Source organism: Pseudophryne corroboree, chromosome 5, assembly GCF_028390025.1.
Source record: "Pseudophryne corroboree isolate aPseCor3 chromosome 5, aPseCor3.hap2, whole genome shotgun sequence".
NCBI classification, from domain to species: Eukaryota; Metazoa; Chordata; class Amphibia; order Anura; family Myobatrachidae; genus Pseudophryne; species Pseudophryne corroboree.
Window position 1 is genome coordinate 564,294,642 of NC_086448.1, and position 23,470 is coordinate 564,318,111.

At 47.3% G+C, this 23,470-nt stretch overlaps 1 protein-coding gene across 1 annotated transcript in view; it reads left to right on the forward strand.

The window, feature by feature from the left end:
• Window positions 1-23,470, forward strand: part of LOC134928049 (glyoxylate/hydroxypyruvate reductase B-like) — a 91,784-nt gene that overhangs the window by 25,424 nt on the left and 42,890 nt on the right. Inside the window, exon 2 of the mRNA XM_063923293.1 lies at window positions 18,026-18,406. Coding sequence (XP_063779363.1) covers window positions 18,031-18,406 — 376 coding nt within the window. The 5' untranslated portion in view covers window positions 18,026-18,030. The remainder of the gene's footprint in view (window positions 1-18,025; window positions 18,407-23,470) is intronic.

Below are 23,470 nucleotides of genomic sequence, written 5' to 3' on the forward strand. Positions count from 1 at the left end.
GGCCATCGGCCTCCCTCTCTGAGTCGATAATTATCGAAAGTTCTCCCGGGACTATGACTTCCGGGACTTTTGCTGAAGCAATAACGTTCAGATCCTCCACTAATGCTATGCTTCTTAAGTTCTTTCCTGGGGAAGCGACTTCTAGACCCTTCTTTGGGGCTGCGTCTCTCGAGACCCCACTTGGGGATATTACTTCAAAGATCCCTTCTGGGGTTTTGCTTCTCGAGTTCCCTTCAAGAACTATGGTTTTAGAGACCCTTTCTAGGGTTGCGCTCTTCAAGTCCCTACCTGGGGTAACAGCTTCTGAGACCCCTTCTGGTATGGACACCTGAACTACAATATTTGATGTCCCTCTATAAGCTTGGGCATCGGGTACCGCACCAGCAATCTGGGCATCGGGTACCGCACCAGCACTCTGGGCATCGGGTACCGCACCAGCACTCTGGGCATCGGGTACCGCACCAGGACCCTGGGCTACGGCTACCGCACCAGGACCCTGGGCTACGGGCACCACTCCAGGACCCTGGGCTACGGGCACCACTCCAGGACCCTGGGCTACGGGCACCACTCCAGGAACCTGGGCATCGGGCACCACTCCAGGAACCTGGGCATCGGGCACCACTCCAGGAACCTGGGCATCGGGCACCACTCCAGGAACCTGGGCATCGGGCACCACTCCAGGAACCTGGGCATCGGGCACCACTCCAGGAACCTGGGCATCGGGCACCACTCCAGGGGCTTGCAATTCCACTTCCACAGGAACCTCAAGAGAGGAGAGAAACATTCTCTTTTGATTCCTGAATCTATAATGGGGCTCCCTTGCCCAAGGACCCCAATTATAGGACAGAGAGCTTTTTAGTGTGGGTTGTGTGACAAGTACCTCTGCCACAGTAGAGACAGGAGTAGGTCTTGTATCCTGACTCAACTTGGCCAGAGGGCAAAACTCGTCACCACACTTTGGCTTGCGCAACTCACAGGTCTGCAGATAGTGGCCTAAACCCCCACAATATAGGCACAAGTTTAAGTTTCTGCGACGCAGACGCTCCTCTTCTGAGAGCCTGGGCCGCAGAAAACTTTTAAACCTTCTCTCTTCAATTAAACCAGAGGATTCTCTTGTCACCATACTGTGAACAAGAGTCTCTTTAGAGATAGATGTACTCTCAACGACTTCTGGCAAGATGAGCAAGATTTTAGTCAGAAGGTTTTGCAGTTGCTTTAGGGATTGCTGCAAAACTTCTAGTCGCTCTGGTCTCAAAGCACTGAAAACAGAGTTCAGGGCTGCGAGAGATGCCTGCAGGGCTTGCATAGTAGACATAGGAGGATTTAAAACTAGACAAGACAAGACAAGGCAAGACAAGGCAAGACTAAATTTTTGCTAAACAAAACAAGACTTTTTTTTTTTTTTTTTTTAAACACCGGACTGGATTCTAAACAGCGGACTGGATTCTAAACAGCGGACTGGATTCTAAACACCGGACTAGATTCTAAACACCGGACTGGATTCTGCACACTGAATTCTAGACAGGACTGGATTCTAAACACCGGATTGGATTCTGCACACTGAATTCTAGACAAGACTGGATTCTAAACACCGGATTGGATTCTGCACACTGAATTTTAGACAGGACTGGATTCTAGACTAGACACTGGACTGGGCCAAAAAAGAAAAAAAGTTTTATTCTTTTTTGTGGTATGGCTGGTGATAATGTTAGGTTCCTGCTGCTCAGAACAAGGGAGATGTTCATGAAGTGAGTCCAGAGCACCAGGACGTAATGCTGGGAAAGGGGAATGGAAAGGGAATAGCCCCTGGCGCCCTAACTCTGTTGTCTCACCCGTGCTGTCAGAAATCCCTTGCGAGACTATGGTTTCTTGAGCCCTTGGCAGCCGCGTTTGAAGGGCGGATTATGTCTGCCCAACTCCGATGCCCCCCGGTCTTAGTGAGAGACAAAGGGAAATCCAAGACAGGATGATAACAAGAGGCCCTCTAACTAAGCAAACAGGCCAGGGGCTACAAGCTAACTAAAAACCTAAAGTATGTGCGGAGAAACCGCCAAAGGAAAATAACAACAAAGGAAATGCTGATCACACGCCGACACAATACCTTTGTGTACCGGCGGTGACAGCATAAGCAGAACCCTCTGCAAAACACCAGGGATAGAAACAATAATGAAATACAGCGGCCTAGGCCAACGGACGCGGCAGAGCCGCTACTCACGGAACCGGTACAAATACTGGCAAACGGACAGGAACCCTCAATGATGCCGACACACACTCTCAGAACTGGAGGACAGGCAGAATCCCAAACGACAGACCAGTGGACACCAGGTAACCAGGAACTTGACCAGGGATAGGCAAAGCCACTGGACCTCAGGGCAGGAACGCCTCACAGCAGGACACGGGATCAGACACAGGAATCGACACAGGAATCAACACAGGAAGCAGCTAGTCAGACACTGCTATACAGGAGCTCAGGGACTGGCAGGAACCAGGTCAGACTTCAAGCAGACTGAAAACCAAGAAATATCACCAGCATCTGTGAATTGCAGTCAGCCAGCATATAACAGAGAGGCCTAATTAATAATCTCGTGCAGCTGCCCTCTAGCATGACTCCAAACTGACAAGATACAATTAGCAGCCAGGTGAGGCTGAACACATGGGAACAAGCTGCAATTACACAGACCCACCAGCGGCAGCAGACAAGAGTATTCTAAAACAGAGCAACGGGAAATCCTGGCATGCAAGACAACTTTATAAACATAAAATAGGAATGAACCACTACCTGTGGTTCATAACAGGTAATTTGTACCCTCTCCCCCCCCTCCCCCCTCTCTCGGTACTTCTGACTTCCCCTGTAGTAGAGAGAAGGGTTGGCCAGCTCTAAGTAGGTAGGGGTTGATGGAACAGCTCTATATAGGCAGGGGTTCAAGAGACTTTACCCCGATTAGCTGTTGTGTTATTACCATCTGTCATTATTGTTGTTCCATGCAGGGTAAACTGGTTAGAACTGTTTGTCGGTTAAAGTCTGTGCCCCACTACACACAAAGTTATACATTGAAGGTGATGCGGTTTTCAGGGTCGGTGCTAGGGTGTTTGGCGCCCCCCTGCAAACTATTAATTTGCGCCCTCCCATATTCGGCAAAGGAGTGTGGTCTCACAAATAAGGGGCATGGCCACACAATAGTAACCCCATTTAAATTTACCCCACACAGTAGCACAATCTTATTCATCTTATACGTAATGCCCCACCCGTAGTAGTAGCATCCTTATATGTAATGCATCCCAGTAGTAGTAGTAGCATCCTTATATATAATGCCCCCCCAGTAGTGATAGCATCCTTATACATAATGCCCCCCCCAGTAGTAGTAGCATCCTTATACATAATGCAACCACAGTAGTAGTAGCGTCCTTATACGTAGTGCACCCCCAGTAGTAGAAGTGTCCCTATACGTAATGCCCCCCCAGTAGTAGCGTCCTTATACGTAGTGCACCCCCAGTAGTAGTAGCATCTTTATACGTAATGAACCCACAGTAGTAGTAGCGTCCTTATACCTAGTGCACCCCCAGTAGTAGTAGCATCCTTATACATAATGCCCCCCCCAGTAGCAGTAGTGTTCTCATACGTAATGCCCCCCCCAGTAGTAGTAGCATCGTTATACGTAATGCCCCCCAAGTAATAGTAGCGTCATTATACGTAATGCTCCCCCCAGTAATAGTAGCGTTATTATACGTAATGCCCCCTCCCCCAGTAGTAGCATCCTTATACGTAATGCCCCCCCCTCAAGTAGTAGCGTCCTTACATGTAATGGCCCCCCCAGTAGTAGCATCGTTATACGTAATGCCCCCCCAGTAGTAGTAGTAGCATACTTACATGTAATGCTCCCCCCCCAGTAGTAGCGTCATTATACGTAATGCCTTCCCAAGTAGTAGTAGCGTCCTTACATGTAATGGCCCCCCAGTAGTAGCATCGTTATACGTAATGCCCCCCTGTAGTAGTAGTGTGTACTTACATGTAATGCCCCCCCAGTAGTAGCGTCATTATACGTAATGCCCCCCCTCAAGTAGTAGTACCGTCCTTACATGTAATGGCCCCCCCAGTAGTAGCATCGTTTTACATAATGCCCCCCTTGTAGTAGTAGCGTACATACATGTAATGCCCCCCCCAGTAGTAGCATTGTTATACGTAATGCCCCCCCAAGCAGTAGTACTGTACTTACATGTAATGGCCCCCAGTAGTAGCGTTGTTATACGTAATGTCCCCCTGTAGCAGTAGCGTACTTACATGTAATTCCCCCCCCCCTTCCTTAGTAGCGTCATTATACGTAGAGTGATTAACAGGAAGAGGGCGTTTCTGGGTGTCAACTGACCGTTTTCAGGAAGTGTTCAGGAAAACGCAGGCGTGCCAGTAAAAATGCAGGCGTGGCTGGCCGAATGCAGGATGTGTTCATGACGTGTCAAAACAGGAAATGAATAGTCTGAAGTGATCGCAAGCGCTGAGTAAGTCTGAAGCTACTCTGGAACTGCACAAAATTATTTTGTAGCCGCTCTGCGATCCTTTCGTTCGCACTTCTGCTAAGCTAAAATACACTCCCAGTGGGAGGTGGCATAGCGTTTGCACGGCTGCTAAAAACTGCCAGCGAGCCATCAACTCGGAATGACCCCCATAATGCGTGCGCACACAGACACACCTCACACACAGAATTCACACATATATACACACATACACACCCACCATACACACACACACACACACACACACACACACACATACATTTCTTTCTCACCCTCCACTTACCTAAGTCTGGCTGGCCGCCACTGTAATTGCTGTCCCTCTCTCAGCAGCCTGGTCCGTGTACCCCCGCCCCTTCCGTCCCGTTTAGCCCCACCCCCTTCCGTCCCATGTAGCTCCGCCCCCTCCTCTTATCCATACAGCCGCTGTCACACAGGTGACTGGGGAGGAGAGGAGGCTTTTCATGCTGCCGGCGCCACTGCCTGTCATACAGTGACAGGCACAGCAGCTGGTAGCAGCAGCAGGGGGGACAGTACGACGCAGCAGCAGGGAAGGGATGCAGAGCTGGGGGAGCGCCTCTCCGTCCCAGCGCCTCCCTGCACTGCATCCCTTCGCTGAGCGGGTAGCATCGGGCCTGGCTGTTTTATAAAGTGTAGTAGTATGACACTTAAGTTAGTGGCCCTGCATTGCGGTGGTGTTTGTTTCCTTACAGGGATCTGTAGGCGAGTGTGCGGAGGAAGAACATGAGTAGTCACGGTGAGAACCATCTGTGTCTGTTTGTCTCTACCTGCCTTATCTTTCTTCCTGGTTGGACAGTGGACCTTGCACTCAGATGCAAGGTTGAATCTTTACCTGGTGCGTGAGTACCTATAGGTGAAATTCGTATTCTGATGCCACGAGTGTCACTTTTCTGTGCAACCATGCGTTCTCGGCGTGTTCTTGTGTATGTTCGCAAATTTGCATACTGATAGCACTGCGTTGCAGATGAGCGTGCGAACGCATACTCTTGCGATCAGATCTGAATTAGACCCATAGAGTTTAGAGAAGAGCAAGGGCAGACACAGAATGGGAGCACCATAGATGATACATACAGCAGCGTTTGTATGAATAAAATCTCAATTCTTGTATTTGCTAGGTACACACAGGTTTGTAGTGCTAGTGATAGCACCAACAACTGTCTTTCTGTTTTGTAACAATTTTATGGAAGAAGGCAAAGTGGAAAGCAGAAAAAAAAGATACAAAAGATACAAAATGACAGTAGTAAATGCAGGACAGTATTAAAGTACAGATGTGTCCACCTACATCTAGCCTTCCTGCACATTAAACAGCCCTTCTAGTCACGCCATGCCGTGGCTTGACTTGGTAGTGCCATGCAACTTTTTCCATTAAAAAGTGTCTTATTCACAAAATTATGTGAATATGACGCACAAGCAGCTTATGCTGATTAAAATACTATGTGGCATGCCTATATTCTGTGTGTGCATCTGTGTCTGTTTCTGCATACAGAATGTTATGCTGGAGTGTTTCCTAGAAAGCACTGTAATGTACCATTTCCTATTAGTGTTCACTCTAGGATTTTTTTAGGGCAGGGTGCTGATCACGGGGAGGGCACATTTTTCATTCGGGAGGGCACATTTTTAAGTTAGTAGGGCAAAATTAGGTACATACTATAATGCTTGGTCCTCCCATTACTACATGTGAAAGCATGGACATTGCGCGGCGAAGGCGCGCATAAAAAATTTAGGGCGTTGTTTCGTGGGGAAGGGGCGTGGCCACATAAAAGTGGCAATTCACATTACACCACACAGTAGTGCAGCTAATACACACTGCACCAAGTATAACCTCCTATACACACTGCGACAGGTAGAGCACATTATACATATTGCGCCAGATAGAGCACGTTCTACACTTTGCGCCAGGCAGAGCACGTTATACACATTGCACCAGGTAGAGAGCACTGAGGCACAATGCACCAGGTAGAGAGCACTGAGACACACTGCACCAGGTAGAGAGCACTGAGGCACATTGCACCAGGTAGAGAGCACTGAGGCACAATGCACCAGGTAGAGCACTGAGACACATTGCACCAGGTAGAGAGCACTGAGACACATTGCACCAGGTAGAGAGCACTGAGGCACATTGCACCAGGTAGAGAGCACTGAGACACACTGCACCAGGTAGAGAGCACTGAGACACATTGCACCAGGTACAGAGCACTGAGACACATTGCACCAGGTAGAGAGCACTGAGGCACATTGCACCAGGTAGAGAGCACTGAGACACACTGCACCAGGTAGAGATCACTGAGACACATTGCACCAGGTACAGAGCACTGGGACACATTGCACCAGGTAGAGAGCACTGAGGCACATTGCACCAGGTAGAGAGCACTGAGACACACTGCACCAGGTAGAGAGCACTGAGACACATTGCACCAGGTAGAGAGCACTGAGACACATTGCACCAGGTAGAGAGCACTGAGACACATTGCACCAGGTAGAGAGCACTGAGACACATTGCACCAGGTAGAGAGCACTGAGGCACATTGCACCAGGTAGAGAGCACTGAGACATACTGCACCAGGTAGGTCACATTTTTTATCTCCACTTTTTTGTGTGCTAACTTTACTTACTGGGGGCTGATGCTGCGGGAGTTGATCGCGCTGATTCCCCCTCACACACCGCGGAGCTGATTGAAAATGGCCGCCACACTGATCCTCCCCGGCGTCCTCTTTTATAGGGTCATGTACACAGAGGAGGGAGGGCTGGGTTTGCCTCGGCGAGAGAAGCAAACCCAGCCCTCCTCATCTTACCAGATTCCGAGCAGCCTGTACAGTCTTGCCTTCAGCGCATCAGCGCAACAAGCCTAAGGCAGCTGCTCTCGGCAGGGGGGAGTGACAGCGCGGCAGGGGTACTGACAGCTCTGCGGAGAGGCATAACAGATCGGTGGGACAGAGCGGCGGGGAGGAGTGACATCTCGGCAGGGGGGAGTGGCAGGGCGGCAGGGGGAGTGACAGCTATGCGGAGTGGCATGAGAGATCGGTGGGACAGAGCGGCGGGGAGGAGTGACATCTCGGCAGGGGGGAGTGGCAGCGCGGCAGGCAGTGTGGTAAGACAGAGCGGCGGGGAGGAGTGACATCACGGCAGGGGGCAGTGACAGCCTGGCGCGGCGGTGAGTAGGCGGACCTTTAGTAATCAGCAGGGCGGGCACAAACGGGCAGGGCGCATTCTGCCACTCAGAAAAGGGGCAGGGCGCAGCGCCCCGTCAAAGAAGGCTAGAGTGAACACTATCCTATGCAGTTACAGCCACAGATGCACAGAGAATATAGACATGCCACATATAATTTTTATCAGCAGAGTCTGCTTGTGTGTCCTGTTTGCATAGGGTCTGATTGCCATTGTACCAAATTAAGCCCATTCCCTGTTAGATAAGTGTGTCATTTCCTTCCATCTTGATCCCGCCATATCTCCAAGCTACTACGTGACTATTATATTGACTGATAGCAGCTTTATTTCTTCTCATCGTCACCGTCAGTCTGAGTTCAGTGATATACATGGATCTGAACATAATCTGCCAATAATAGGACAAGATGATTGTTCTCAGTTTCCTATCACCACCCTCTGCTACGCAGACCTGTAGAATTAAGTCAGAAAGAGTAAGGATTTAGTAAAGGTTACTGGAAAACAATAAATGAAAGTTGCCTAAAAGAAACATTGGGATCAATTTAATTAGGGGCGAAGGGGGCTAGTTGCCGCTGCAACAGCGTATACATGATGGCAATGGCAGTGGAACTCGCCTCCTTTGCAGCCGGATCTCGAACCGGTCTCTCTGATATTTGTATACAGCCCTATGTATGCAGATCCATGCTTTTTTGTGGTGTTAAATTAGAAAATACTAATTAAGGAGGTTTTCACTTTTGCATAGCTATCATTTGTTAACATATACCACCCTGTTGAAACACAAGGCATTTGCAAGTAATACATGAAGTAATATGGAGGTGGGAAACCCTTTAAATTTGACAGGATAAGACCTACATAACAGGCTTCTAATAGTGAGAAAATGATGACATATGTACAGTCCTGTAAGGTCCCTATATGTTAAGTTATAAATTGATTATTCAAGCAACTTATTAACTCATTTTGCCTCTAGCAAAGTCTTGCTGAGTCTGGCAGGATTCAGTCGGGGATACTCAAGCTGTGGTATGTACTGCTGAACCTTGTCTCTATTGATAGTTATGCATACTTTACTTATCAAGTCAACTGTAGAAATCAACAGTCCATCAAGTTTTTGTTGTTGTTTAATAATATTTTTGATGAGTTGTACAGAGAAAACCATGTATGTGATCTTTTTTCTGGAAATTCAGAAAGCTCAGAAAACCAGAAAGAAAAAGTAAATGACTGATAATGTTGTCATGTACAGTATGAGTGCCAAGCAATCCAGATAAAGTGATATCTCATACCTGTATATGTTATCGCAGACCTTCATAGCAGAGTCCAAATTTGGTCTGGTTTACTATAAGATGCGATACTTTGTGTAACGTTGACATTTATACCTCTGCATTATTGAGTAAAGAAATCATAGAATGCCATAATACACTTTTCAAAGTAATACCCCTTTTAGCTTAGAAAACACGGGTAAATGCACGGGGGCGCGCATTTACCCGTGTTTTTTGCTAGTGGAAAAGGGTCAACCCGGATCAAGTGATCCGGGAATCCTACCCGGGTAGTTTACCAGGTTGGACACAAGTTCAACCCGGTAAGCTGTGCAGTGTAAACGGAAGCTGTGTCGATGCGACACGGCTCCCGTTCACAGTCTATGGAAGGGCGGTGCTGGGAGATCATGTGATCTCCCAGCGCCGCCCCTGCCGCGTCGCCAGCAGCAATATGCCGGGTTGGTGAGCGCAGTGAGACAGGGGGCTGAGCACGGGCCGCAGCCGGGTAGCAACCGTGTCAGGCTCCCCGCTGTGACCCGTGCTTTACAGGTGGAAAAGGGGTTTAACTGTATTGGCAAGAAGTGGTGATCTTTCATTGCCAGCTGCAGATGCAGTCACAATTGCGGATGCACCTTTAGACCTGCCATGCCTAAGACATACAGTATACTGAGCACATTCATGGAATGTGCAAAGTTCATGCCTATGACATGTGCAGTCTTGTTATGTAGACGTATGGGTGCAATAAATCCAGCACTCAGGTCTGGGTCCACCCAAATATTCATTGCTCTTGAGAAGGCTTGGGTTCAGTTTAAGAGGCCTATTTATCAACGAGTGATAAATCTTGTTGTTAATAATAAAACTCATTGCGTATGATAAATGGTGATCCAATCAATCCGCTCCCAACTGATATGTGTTTGCCAAATGACAGTTGGGAGCTGATTGGCTGGAGCAGCATTTATCATGCGTAATAAGTTTTATCATTCACAGCGGTAGCTTCTCCACTGGATCACTTATCCACTCTTTTCACTGCTTCATGAATAGACCTGTATTAACTAAATTCAACATTATGATGTTTGTGCACTCCAATAATCATCAATATTGTATACAACTGCTTGTGAGAATTCATTCTTGTTCATTCCCATAGAGATCAATGTGACCTTTATGTAGAGATGGCCAGGGCAGTGCACACACCAGCAGTTCCAGATAGATTACAGAAATGGTTCAAAGTAAAACTTTATCATTGCTACCTGGCTAAGCATGTGCAATGCATTTGTTCTTCTCCCTTAGTTTCTTTATGAAACTCTTGACTTTTTTTAGACCAGGTAAATTAGCTGAGCAGGGTTTCCATTTGTTCCAGTGGCTGCAGGACCTCCTACCTAGTCTCCTAATGTGCCTTTACAGATCTGGCTGTCACTACATGTGATCAAAGGACTGTAACTTGAGAGTTGTAATTAAGTTGTTAAGTTAGTTAGCTTGTGCTTATCATATAATGAATTGACTAAATAGGATATTGAGTACATTTTATGGTCCTTTATACACACACTCATTGGCCACTTTTTTAGGTACACTGATACACCTTCATGTTGATGCAAATATCTAATCCGCCAACAATGTGGCAGCAGCTCAATACATATAAGCATGCAAACCTGATCAAGAGGTTGAATTATTGTACAGACAAAACACCAGACTGGAGATGAAATGAGATCTAAGTGCAGTCATCGTGGATTTATTGTTGGTGCCAGACAGACTGGTTTTGGTATCTCAGAAATACTGATTTTTTTTTCTTCTGTGATTTTCTCACACAACACTCTCTAGAGCAGGGGTGGGCAATTATTTCAGCTGGGGGGCCGCTTAACACTTCCAGTGAATATTCGAGGGCCACACACAAGGGCGGGGACTAATATGAATGACAAATATTTGTAGGAGTAAGTCCTGGGCTGTGCAGAGACTGCACAAAGTAGATTTTTGCAGCTCTGCGTACACATACGATCGCACACTTGCACGGGTGAATTTACACTCCTCCTGGGAGTGGCGACTACCCGAACGCAGGACAGCAAAATTTGCAGCACAGTGATCAGGTCTGAATCAGCCCCTTAGTCAGCAGTTGCTGCAAATGAGACCCGTTATAGGGCCCAATTCAGACCCGGTCGCTGCTGTGTATTTTCGCACAGCGGGTGATCGGGTCTGAACTACGCATGCATTGCAGTGCGCAGGCACATCGATCCGCCGCGCTGGGGAGCGTCAGGCAGTGATGGGATGGTGCGAACAAAGCGATCGCACAGGTGATCGCAAGGTGATTGACAGGAAGAGGCCGTTTGTGGGTGGCAACTGACCGGTTTAGAGGAGTGCACAGAAAAATGCAGGAGGGACCAGGCGTTTGGAGGGAGTGTTTCTGACGTCAGCTCCGGCCCCGATCATCGCACTGGAAGAGTGAGTGCTGAGCTGCGCAGAGAGTGCACAAACTTCTGTTTCTGCAGCTCTCCTGCACATGCGATCGCTCCCCTGCACAGCGATTACCCCCCACCCCCCCCTGTAGGCGGCGACTACCTGATCGTAGCAGTGCAAAAATCACACCCTAGCGATCAGGTCTGAATTAGTTATATATATATATATATATATATATAAATAAATAAAACTATAAAAACATAGTATTATATATATATATATATATATAAAACTATAAAAACACACACACCACAATATACATTACACCGCATACGTAGTTTTTTACAGGCAAAATACAAATGTCTAAAAAACACATCCAGTAATAAAAAACAAACAAAAAAAAACTGCTGAAAACAAACAAACAGCATCCTGTGTAATGCTGTTATAAATCGTATTCACAGCTGGTTACTAGCTCCCCCCACCCGCTTCCCTGAACCCACATAGCAGTCTCAAACCTCCCCTCTCCCTTAAACCCATATAGCAGTCTCTACCCCCCTTTCCCCTCCCCTGAACCCATATAGCAGTCACTACCCCCCTTCACCACCTCCCCTGAACCTATACAGCAGTCTCTACCCCCCTTCCCCTGAACCTATACAGCAGTCTCTACCACCCTCCTCTCCTCCCTCCCTCCTCCTCCTCCTCCTCCTCCCCCCCGGACCCATATAGCAGCTTTACCTTTGATGTATTTTTTTCACAGTGGCAGATCTGCTGCCAAGATTATCCACCGCCTTTTGCCAGATCCGCTGCCCGCTGCGCAGAGCCGCTGCTGCTACCCGCTGCCCTCTGCACGCTCCTGCTGTGGCTCCGCCCCCTATGCCGCCCAGCGCCGGATGTCACAGAGGAAATCGCGGTCAACAGACCCTATGGCGTTACCGGGTATTTCCTCAGCGGCGCCGCATCTTGGAGCTTTGTAGCGCAATGACAAGCGGCTCAGCCGGGCCGCTTGTCATTGCACAGTGGTATGGGACAGTGGGCCAGGCAGAATCGTACAGAGAATGGTGTGCAAAACCATTGAGCAGCAGTTTTGTGAGTGAAAATGCCTTGTTAATGAGAGATGTCAGAGGAGAAGGGCCAGACTGGTTCAAACTGACAGAAAGGAGACAGTAACTAATAACTAATAACCATGTATTACAACAGTGGTATGCAGAAGAGCATCTCCGATCATGCAGCCCATCAAACCTAGATGGGCTACAGCAGCAGAAGGCCACGTATGATTCCACTCCTGTCAGCTAAGAAAAGGAAAGAGGTGTTCATTGGGCAGTTAGATTGTAAAAATGTTTCATGGACCTGACTTGAACTGCTGTGGCATGCAGTTGGTCAGAATTGGAGTACCCAACCTGAAATCATGGATCCTTCATGGCTTATGCCAATGGGTCAGGCTGGTGATAGTGTTAACGATGTAGCGAATGTTTTCATTGCATATATTAGGCTCCTTAACTCCTTCTGTGGTGGGTTTTTAATTTAAAAACACACCCTGGGGGGGGGGGTTAAATTGGCGTGGGAGCAGGGGGGAAGGTGCAGGGTGTGGGGGGTGAGCCTTGCGGCGCCCGCGAATCAGCATAAGCCATTTTACAGCTAAGCCCGCCTCCCCGGCCAGTAGGAGTTCCTGGGCACCGTGCACGCTGCACGACTGTCCCCAGGGAGCCAGAAGGTATTATGCACAGAAATCTTCCGGGCTAGCCAGCGCTGTCAGCATAGCATTCTGGATAAGGCACCCAGCAATTTGTTTCCCATCCAGGAGTGGACATGTATTAGCGACAGCGCATGCGCCGGGGGCTCCTTCCTCCAGCCGCAGCTCCATGACCTGGCGTCCTCCAAGCGCAACAGCGCATGCGCCGGGGGGACGCTGAAGAGAGGCTTCTTCCGCCATTACCGGCATTGTTTTTAAGTATCCTCGACCAGTCTGCCGCGTGCCCCTGGGGGTAAGCGTACCACCGAGTCAATATGCTTTTCATAGGAGACCACCTCAGATCTATGGGGACAGATTATTACATCTACTCACCCTCCTCCTGCTGCTGCTGTGCAGTGATCACTTCTGTCTCCGTCTCTCTTTCTCATCCTCAATGATTGGCTGCTTCACTGCGGTTTCTACTGATTGGTGGATAGCTCCAGACATCCACCAATCATCATTTAGACACTCCCACAAATGTGATTGGTGGATGGCCAGTGCCGCGAACCAATCAAAAATGCTAACAGCCTGCCCTGCAGTTGGTGTATGGGTGTAGTGAGAATCCGCACAGGCTGCTCTGCCAGCGATACGCTGCGAGTGTCAGGAAGGAGTGACATGACTGGCGCTGTAGCCGGGAGGTACAGCCAGGGAATGTTGTGGCCTGTTTACTAGTTGCAGCCCAAAACCCTTAATGGCGGTAAGCAATCCATGTACCCATTAAGGATGATGCCCCGCGCGGCCGCACATGTCGGAGCCGGCCCTGATTGTCCCACTGAAGGCACCCTGCTGGCCAGATGCACCTCCCCTTTCTATACATCAATATTAGCAAGCACTTTCACCAGCCCTATGCGTGGAAACAAAACATATCCATCTGATACCCGATGGATGAATACATATGTACAGCTTAGTATAGCCCATAATTCTGACTACACACCCTCAAAAAGCCTACTCTAAACTTAACCCACGTATGACACTTCATTGCTGCCCTGTGTGTGTGTATATATATATATATATATATATATATATATATAGCACAGATTGGTGGGCGGCACTCCAAGGATTTGTAAAAAATTTTTACAAATCCTTGGAGTGCCGCCCACCAATCTGTGCTGTCTGCTGGGCTTTGTAGTGCCACGGGAGGGCACCCAGGTATTTATGCTGTGCTGCTGGAGTGCCGGTCATACGTATATATATATATATATATATATATATATATATACACACACACACACACACACACACACACACACACACACACACACACACACACACACACACACACAGTACCAGTCAAAAGTTTGGACACACCTTCTCATTCATTGGTTTTTATTTATTTTTAAAAATTATTTTCTACATTGTAGATTAATACTGAAGACATCAAAACTATGAAAGAACACATGGAATTGTGATGTAAACAAAAAAGTGTTAAATCAAAATATGTTTTATATTCCTCACAGTAGCCCCCTTTTGGTCTGATGACAGCTTTGCACACTCTTGGCATTCTCTCAATCAGCTTCATGAGGTAGTCTCCTGGAATGCTTTTCCAACAGTCTTGAAGGAGTTCCCTGAGGTGCTGAGCACTTGTTGGCTGCTTTTCCTTCACTCTGCGGTCTAACTCATCCCAAACCATCTCAATTGGGTTTAGGTTGGGTGATTGTGGAGGCCAGGTCATCTGACGCAGCACTCCATCACTTTCCTTCTTGGTCAAGTAGTCCTTACATAGCCTGGAGGTGTGTTTTGGGTCATTGTCTTGTTGAAAAACAAATGATGGTCCCAGTAAGCGCAAACCAGATGTGATGGCATGGCTCTGCAGAGTGCTGTGGTTACCATGCTGGTTAAGTGTGCCTTGAATTTTTAATAAATCACCAACAATGTCACCAGCAAAGCACCCGTACACCATCACACCTCCTCCTCCATGCTTCACAGTGGGAACCACATATGCAGAAACCATCTGCTCACCTTCTCTGTGTCTCACAAAGACACAGCGGTTGGAACCAAAAATCTCAAATTTGGACTTGACAAAAGTACAGATTTCCACAGGTCTAATGTCCATTCCTTGTGTTTCTTGGCCCAAACAAATCTCTTATTCTTGTTGGCTTCTTTGCAGCAATTCGACCATGAAGGCCTGATTCACGCAGTCTCCTCTGAACAGTTGATGTTAAGATTTGTCTGCTACTTGAACTCTGTGAACAATTTATGTGGGCTTTAATCTGAGGTGCTGTTAAGTAGCAGTTTCCGAGGCTGGTAACTCTAATGAACTTATCTTCTGCAGCAAAGGCTACTCTTGGTCTTCCTGAGGGACAGTTTCATCATAGCGTTTGATGGTTTTTGCAACTGCAGTTGAGGATACATTCAAAGTTCTTGAAATTTTCCGTATCGACTGACCTTCATGTCTTAAAGTAATGATGGACTGTCATTTCTCTTTGCTGAGTTGAGTGGTTCGTACCATAATATGGATTACAACAGTAGTCAAATAGGGGTGTCCACTGTGTACTAACCCTACCTCTGCACAACACAACCAATGGTCTCAAACACATTAAGAAGGCAAGTAATTCCACAGATTGACTCTTGACAAGGCACACCTGTTAATTCAAAACCATTCCAGGAGTCTACCTCATGAAGCTGATTGAGAGAATGCCAAGAGTTTGCAAAGCTGTCATCAAAGCAAAAGGGGGCTACTTTGAGGAATCTAAAATATAAAACATATATTGATTTAACACTCTCTTGTTTACAACATAATTCCATGTGTGTTCTTTTATAGTTTTGATGTCTTCAGTATTAATCTACAATGTAGAAAATAATTAAAATAAATGAAAACCATTGAATGAGAAGGTGTGTCCAAACTTTTGACTGGTACTGTGTATATATATATATATATATATATATATATATAAAAAAAAGAAAAATGAAGGCGCACTCAGTGAGTCAAAGTATCAAAGGTTTTACTACAAAGTAACAAGCTCACATACATCGAGATAAAAGATCACCAGTGTGCAGACTAATCTCTGCTGCCTCCGGAGCAGCTTGCATCGGCTCGCCCCGCACAGCGCTGGTAGATGTAGATTCAATTCAGCGTCTCAGCCAACAGACCAGTGTTCCTGAAGTGAAACGAACACGTCCGTCCCAGGTCACGACCAACGCGTTTCGTCACTGTATGACTTTGTATATATATATATATATACATACATACACACAAAAGCACGTGGCTATGTAAGGCACAATATATTCTCCAGCACACCCCCACTCTCCCAACCAACCTGTCAGCTCTCCTTTCAAATATGAAGGCACTCTTTATTACAGTCATCCTAATACCTTTTCACCAAAGCAAGTTATGGTGCTCCAATCAGTGTCGCATGAAGATGGAGACATGGGGGTAGGACATTTGGCTGGAGAGACACAGTGGGGGCATGAGAATGGACACAGGAAAAGAATGAGGCTGGAGAGATATAGGGGGTGGTATGAGGCTGGAGAGACACTTGGCATAAGGATTGAAGAGATTCAGGGTTGGTATGAGGAAACAGAGACACAGGATGCATGAGGCTGGAGAGACACATGAAGGGTGAAGGTACCTATTTAGGACATAAAGCCAACCATTATTCTCGAACTCCCTTAAACACGGTGCTCACTTAGATAAGGAGACAGGTGCCTTGTAATCACACATTTATTGAAAGGTAATGTAAAAACAACACAAGCCTCCTAGGTAACATCACAATCACCAAAGAGCATTTAACAATGTCATAATTAATACAGGGTGATTCAAAAGTTGCAGTACACCCTTTTGTTTTAAAAACAGTGCAGGAAATTGAAAAAACTAAATAGTCCAATAAGGTATGGGTGAGGTGGGCTATCTTTTAGGGTATGCACTGAACATGGGCACCATCTTGAATCTAAGTCAGTTTTCCCATTTCCTGCAGTTTTTGAAACAAAAGGGTGTACTGCGACTTTTGAATCACCCTGTAGGTTGAACACCAGTTTCCCCAAATGTTCCAGCAGAGTCCCCAAAACTCATCAAAGGCAGTTACCCAAGTTTAATACAGTTCCTACCAGGATCTCGGGTTAACAGCTACAGCAAACTCTTCAGTATCCCAGCCACACGCACACTGCACTTCACAAACATGGTGGGGTCCCAGAAACTATACCCTGTAATCTGCAACTTACAGAGGGATATGCCAGCAGACCTCACAGCACCTTCAGTATACCTGCTGCTTGGGCTCTGCTAGGAGAAAGAGTTCCTGCTGCATCTCACTTCTCTGAAGCTGCTAAACACATGCTGCTTCAGCAACACAATTTGGAAAGACCGACACACCCCTTCCCCAGCACCTGATCCCTTTTAAAACCACATTAAGACATGACAATGAGTGTGTTCATTTCACAGGGCCATCAAAACAAGAATTCCTAGAGGAGCAGGCTGGGAGATGTAGTCCTACTGGGTAGTAATGCTTCAAAAACAGGAAATCATTAAGGAGCATACTGGGAGATGTAGTGAAACTAGCCCGCTACTGCTGACAAAAAGTCCCAGCACAATTTTACCCAGAGGAGAGACCACTCAGACCATCGGGCGCCGTTTTAAAACAATCAAGTTAGTAAGAAAAAGTCACCCTCCAAAACAGTCTAAACCCTCAGAGGCACAGAATACATGAGGCTGGAGAGACACAATATGGTGACCACAATAGCTAGCAACCTGGTGGGTTGATGGATCTAAAATACTGTACTAGTATATATTTATACGGTTTTCCAACCACTGTTAATTTACAGATAAGGACTATTCAGTTTTTTAGTTCAACTGTTTTAAAATCATGCTGTACAGTTTTAATAGTTTTTATAACATCTTTTACTATTGATGCTTCTGTTAGTTGACTCCATTTTTTGTTTACTGCTAATGATGTAACACTGTAGAAATCAGTGCAGATAATGCAGAATATATGTGGTTAAAAGCAGACACATTCTGAATACTATTTTGCTTATTTTCTAGAAGAAATGGAGGAATTACCATATGCTCTGCTATCACACAGTGGTGGGTCTCGGGGATTTCCCAAAAGTTATGAACCCCTTATAAAGCAGCATTTCCAAATTGTGTACCTGGATGAATTTGCCCATGACAAGAAAGCATATGCTCCAAAGATAAAGGCTGTCTTGAGCTGGTGGCATCTACCTGTTGTTGACAGAGAGCTTCTGGATTCTCTTCCAAATCTTAAAGTTATAGCAAGCTCTGGAGCAGGGGTGGATCACCTGGACCTAAACATTATATCAAGTTATGGTATTGCTGTATCCAATACACCGGGTGTGGGAGATGACGCTACTGCAGATATGGGAATGGCTCTAATGCTGGCGTCTGCCAAAAATGTAGTAGAAGGTAAGTCATCCTTTCAATGTTCTACGTTTGTCCTCAGTCAAAAAGATGACCCAAGTTCAGAACATAGGACCCCTGGACTAGCACTCCTAATATCCACGTGGATATATATTGGGAGTAGTAACCTGAGGCGAGAGGAGCAGAGCGAGCCACCGTGTTTGAAACGTGGCGAGTGAAGCAAGCCTGTGAGGGTACATGTTTAATGATGTACTAAAACAGTTTAGTTACAGTAATCCAGGGGGTGCAATGTTTTATTTATTTATTTATTAACAGTTTCTTATATAGCACAGCATATTCCGTTGCGCTTTACAATTAGAACAACAGTAATAGAACAAAACTGGGTAAAAACAGACAGACAGAGGTAGGAAGGCCCTGCTCGCAAGCTTACAATCTATAGGGAAATAGGCATAGAATGTTTTGAACCTGAACCCAAAAAGATATATCAAGAGGTATTCATGCTATAGTTAGATCCACCCCATCACAATTGTTTTGTTCACATAGATTTCTGGCACCATACTTGCCTGTTCTATCATAATGACTGGACGTTCACCCAGACTACCAAGAGTGGAGGCCACTGTCCAGGAACTTGCTTCTCACTGTTCTTAAATGTGCGGAATGCAACTATGATCATGCATCCCCTACCACACTATATAGCAACAGACAGCGCCTTCTTTGCATGAAGAACAGCAAAAAGTACAGCTCTTGCGCCAAGAGCTAACTTTTGCGATGATAGGACTACCAGGTTTAGGACCCAGAGTCCTATCTGCGCATGCATCGAGTGATGCGCACCTCGGGTGGTGCTGGGAGGGATCCGATAACTATATATATATATATATATATATATATATATACACACACACACACACAACCAAACACCACCAAATCCCCCCCCCCCCTTCCTCCCTGTGCGCTTGTTTGTACAGAGCACCCCCCCCATTGAGAATCCTGTGTTTGCCCCTGTGTGTGTGTATGTGTACTTCTCTAACGTCCTAGTGGATGCTGGGGACTCCGTAAGGGCCATGGGGATAGACGGCCTCCGCAGGAGACATTCTGGTGTGCTCTGGCTCCTCCCTCTATGCCCCTCCTCCAGACCTCAGTTTGATACTGTGCCCAGAGCGAGCTGGGTGCTTTTCAGTGAGCTCTCCTGAGTTTGCTGAAAGAAAGTATTTTGTTAGGTTTTTTATTTTCAGGGAGCTCTGCTGGCAACAGACTCCCTGCATCGTGGGACTGAGGGGAGAGAAGCAGCCCTACTCTCTGAAGCTAGGTCCTGCTTCTTAGGCTACTGGACACCATTAGCTCCAGAGGGATCGTACGCAGGATCTCACCCTCGCCGTCCGATCCCAGAGCTGCGCCGCCGTCCCCCTCGCAGAGCCGGAAGACAGAAGCCGGGTGAGTATGAGAAGCAAGAAGACTTCGAAATCGGCGGCAGAAGACTCCGTTCTTCACTGAGGTAACGCACAGCACTGCAGCTGTGCGCCATTGCTCCCACACACCTCACATACTCCGGTCACTGTAAGGGTGCAGGGCGCAGGGGGGGGGGGGGGGGGGCGCCCTGGGCAGCATTTGGACCTCCTTTTGGGCACTGTATATATGTATGAGCCCCCGCCAAGAAAATGTATATTTAAGCGGGACAGAAGCCCGCCGTCGAGGGGGCGGGGCTTCTTTCTCAGCACTCACCAGCGCCATGTTTTTTCTCCACAGCACCGCTGAGAGGAAGCTCCCCGGTCTCTCCCCTGCTTATACCACGGTAGAAGGGAGGGTTTTAAAGAAGAGGGGGGGGAACATAATTCGGCGCAGATAATAACAGCGCTACTGGGTAAACATTAAATTGCTGTGTTTTTTCCTGGGTCATATAGCGCTGGGGTGTGTGCTGGCATACTCTCTCTCTGTCTCTCCAAAGGGCCTTGTGGGGGAACTGTCTTCAGATGAGCATTCCCGGAGTGTGTGGTGTGTCGGAACGTGTGTGTCGACAAGTCTGAGGTAAAAGGCTGTCCTAAGGAGGTGATGGAGCAAATGTGTGTGTGTGTGGTGTCTCCGTCGACAACGCTGACACCTGATTGGATATATGAAATTAAGTGCTGAGGTAAATTTATTGCACAAAAGATTAGAGAACAGACAGGGAATCTACCCATGTCTGTCCCTATGTCGCAGAGACATTCAGAGTCTCACAACCCTCACTATCCAAAATAATAGACACTGATATCGACACGGAGTCTGACTCCAGTGTCCACTACGATAATGCAAAGTTACAGCCAAAATGGCAGGAAAGTATTCAATATATGATTATTGTAATGAAAGATGTTTTGCATATCACTGATGACTCATCTGTCCCTGACACAAGGGTACACATGTTTAAGGGGAAGAAAGCTGAGGTAAATTTCCCTCCTCTCAGGAAGAAAAAGAGCAGGAATCTCCAGACAAGAAGCTGCAGCTTCCCACAAAGAATTCTCAGGGAGTATCCTTTCCCTACTAGGGCCAGGATACGATGGGAATCTTCCCCTAGGGTGGACAAAGCTTGTCACGTTTACCCAAAAGGTAGCGCTGACTTAACAGCTATCCTCAGGGATCCTGCAGATAGCATGCAGTAAAATATATATATATATAAAAGATGCTGTCTTTTATATATATATATATATATATATATATATATAAAACATGCCCAAAGAGACATTAGTCTACTGGGTTCTAGAGTCAGCGCTATATCGATTTCTGCTAGACGTGTCCTGTGGAACATGCACAGGTGATGCCGACTAAAAGAGGCATATGCAAGGTTTACCTTACAAGGCTGAGGAATTGTGTGGAGAAGGGCTCTCGGACCTGGTCTCCACAGCTATAGCTGGTAATTCTAATCTTTTGCCTTATATTCCCGCACAGCCTAAGGAAGCACAACATTATCAAATTCAGTCCTTTCGATCACAAAGCAAGAAAGTCCGAGGTGCGTCCTTTCTTGCCAGAGGCAGTGGCAGAGACGCTGCACAACACAGCTAGTTCCCAGGAACAGAAGTCCTCCCCGGCCTCTACAAAATCCACCGCAGGACGCTGGGGCTCCACAGGCGGAACTAGGCCTGGTGGGGGCACGTCTTCGAAATTTCAGCCACAAGTGGGTTCACTCCCAGGTGGATCCCTGGGCAATAGAAATTGTATCGCAGGGATACAGGCTGGACTGTGAGAAGATGCCCCCTCACCGAGGACCCGGCGGGCTTCCCCCCAAGAGAGGGAGCCAGTGTTAACTGCAATTCGTAAATTGTATCTTCAACAGGTGGTGGTCAAGGGTCCCCTCCTTCAACAAGAGGGTGTTATTATTCGACCATGTTATAATCCCGAAACCAGACGGTTCGGTTAGACCCATATGGAATTAAAATCCCTGAACATATACCTGAAAAGGTTCAGGTTCAAGATGGAATCGCTAAGAGCGGTCATTGCAAGCCTGAAATGAATCGGGACATAAGGGATGCATACCTTCGTGTCCCCATTTATCCACCTCATCAGGCGTACCTCAGAATTGCGGTACGGGATTGTCATTACCAATTTCACCAAGGTAATGGCGGATATGATGGTGCTCCTGCGGAAGCAAGGTGTCACTATATTATCACATACTTGGATGATCTCCTCATAAAAGCGAGATCAAGAGAGCAGTTGCTGGACAGCGTATCACCTTCTCTGGAAGTGAAACGGCAACACGACTGGATTCTATATATTCCGAAGTCGCAGTTGGTTCCTACAGCTCATCTGCCTCGCCTAGGCATGATCCTAGACACAGACCAGAAGAGGGTTTATCTCCCGATAGAGAGAGCTTAGGAGCTCATGACACTGGTCAGGAATCTATTGAAAACCAAAACAGGTGTCAGTGCATCACTGTACTCGAGTCCTGGGAAGGATGATGGCATCATACAAGGCCATCCCCTTCGGCTGGTTCCATGCAAGGACAATGGAACTTACTGGACAAGTGGTCCGGGTCACATCTTCAGATGCATCGGTTAATCACCCTATCCCCCAGGGCCAGGGTGTCTCTCCTGTGGTGGCTGCGGAGTGCTCACCTTCTCGAGGGCCGCAGATTCGGCATTCAGGACTGGGTCCTGGTGACCACGGATGCAAGCCTCCGAGGGTGGGGGGCAGTTACACAGGGAAGAAAATTCCAAGGTTTGTGGTCAAGCCAACAGACTTGCCTTCACATCAATATCCTGGAACTAAGGGCCATATACAACGCCCTAAGTCAAGCGGAGTTCCTGCTTCGCGACCAACCGGTTCTGATCCAGTCAGACCGCAGGGGCTCATGTAAACCGCCAGGGCGGCACAAGGAGCAGGGTGGCGAGGGTAGAAGCCACCAGAATTCTTCGCTGGGCGGAGAATCAAGTAAGCGCACTGTCAGCAGTGTTCATTCCGGGAGTGGACACGACCTCCACCCGGGAAAGTGGTGACTTCATCAGGAAGTCTTCACGCAGTTTTGCAAATTGATGGAAACTGCCTCAGGTGGACTACATGGCGTCCCACCTCAATAAAAAGATAAAAAAAGGTTTTACGCTGGGTCAAGGGACTCTCAGGTGATAGCTGTGGTCGCACTAGTAACACCGTGGGTGTTCCAGTCGGTCTATATATTCCCTCCTCTTCCTCTCAGACCCAAGGGCTGAGAATTGTAATAAACGGAGTGGTGTGAACAATATTCTTTGCTCCGGATTGGCCAAGAAGGACTCGGTACCCGGAACTGCAAGAAATGCTCTCAGAGGACGCATGGCCTCTGCCTCTCAGTCAGGACATGTTGCAACAGGGACCCTGTCTGATCCAAGACTTACAGCGGCTGCGTTGGACGGCATGGCGGTTGAACGCCGGATCCTAGCGGAAAAGGGCATTCCGGATGCAGTTATTCCTACGCTGATAAAGGCTAGGAAAGACGTGACAGCAAGACTTTTTCACTGTATATGGCGAAAATAGGTTGCTTGGTGTGTGGCCGGGAAGGCCCTACATAAGAATTCCAGGGGGGTCGATTCCTGCACTTCCTACAGTCAGGAGTGACTATGGGCCTAAAATTAGGATCCATTAAGACCAAGATTTCGGCCCTATCCCTTTTTC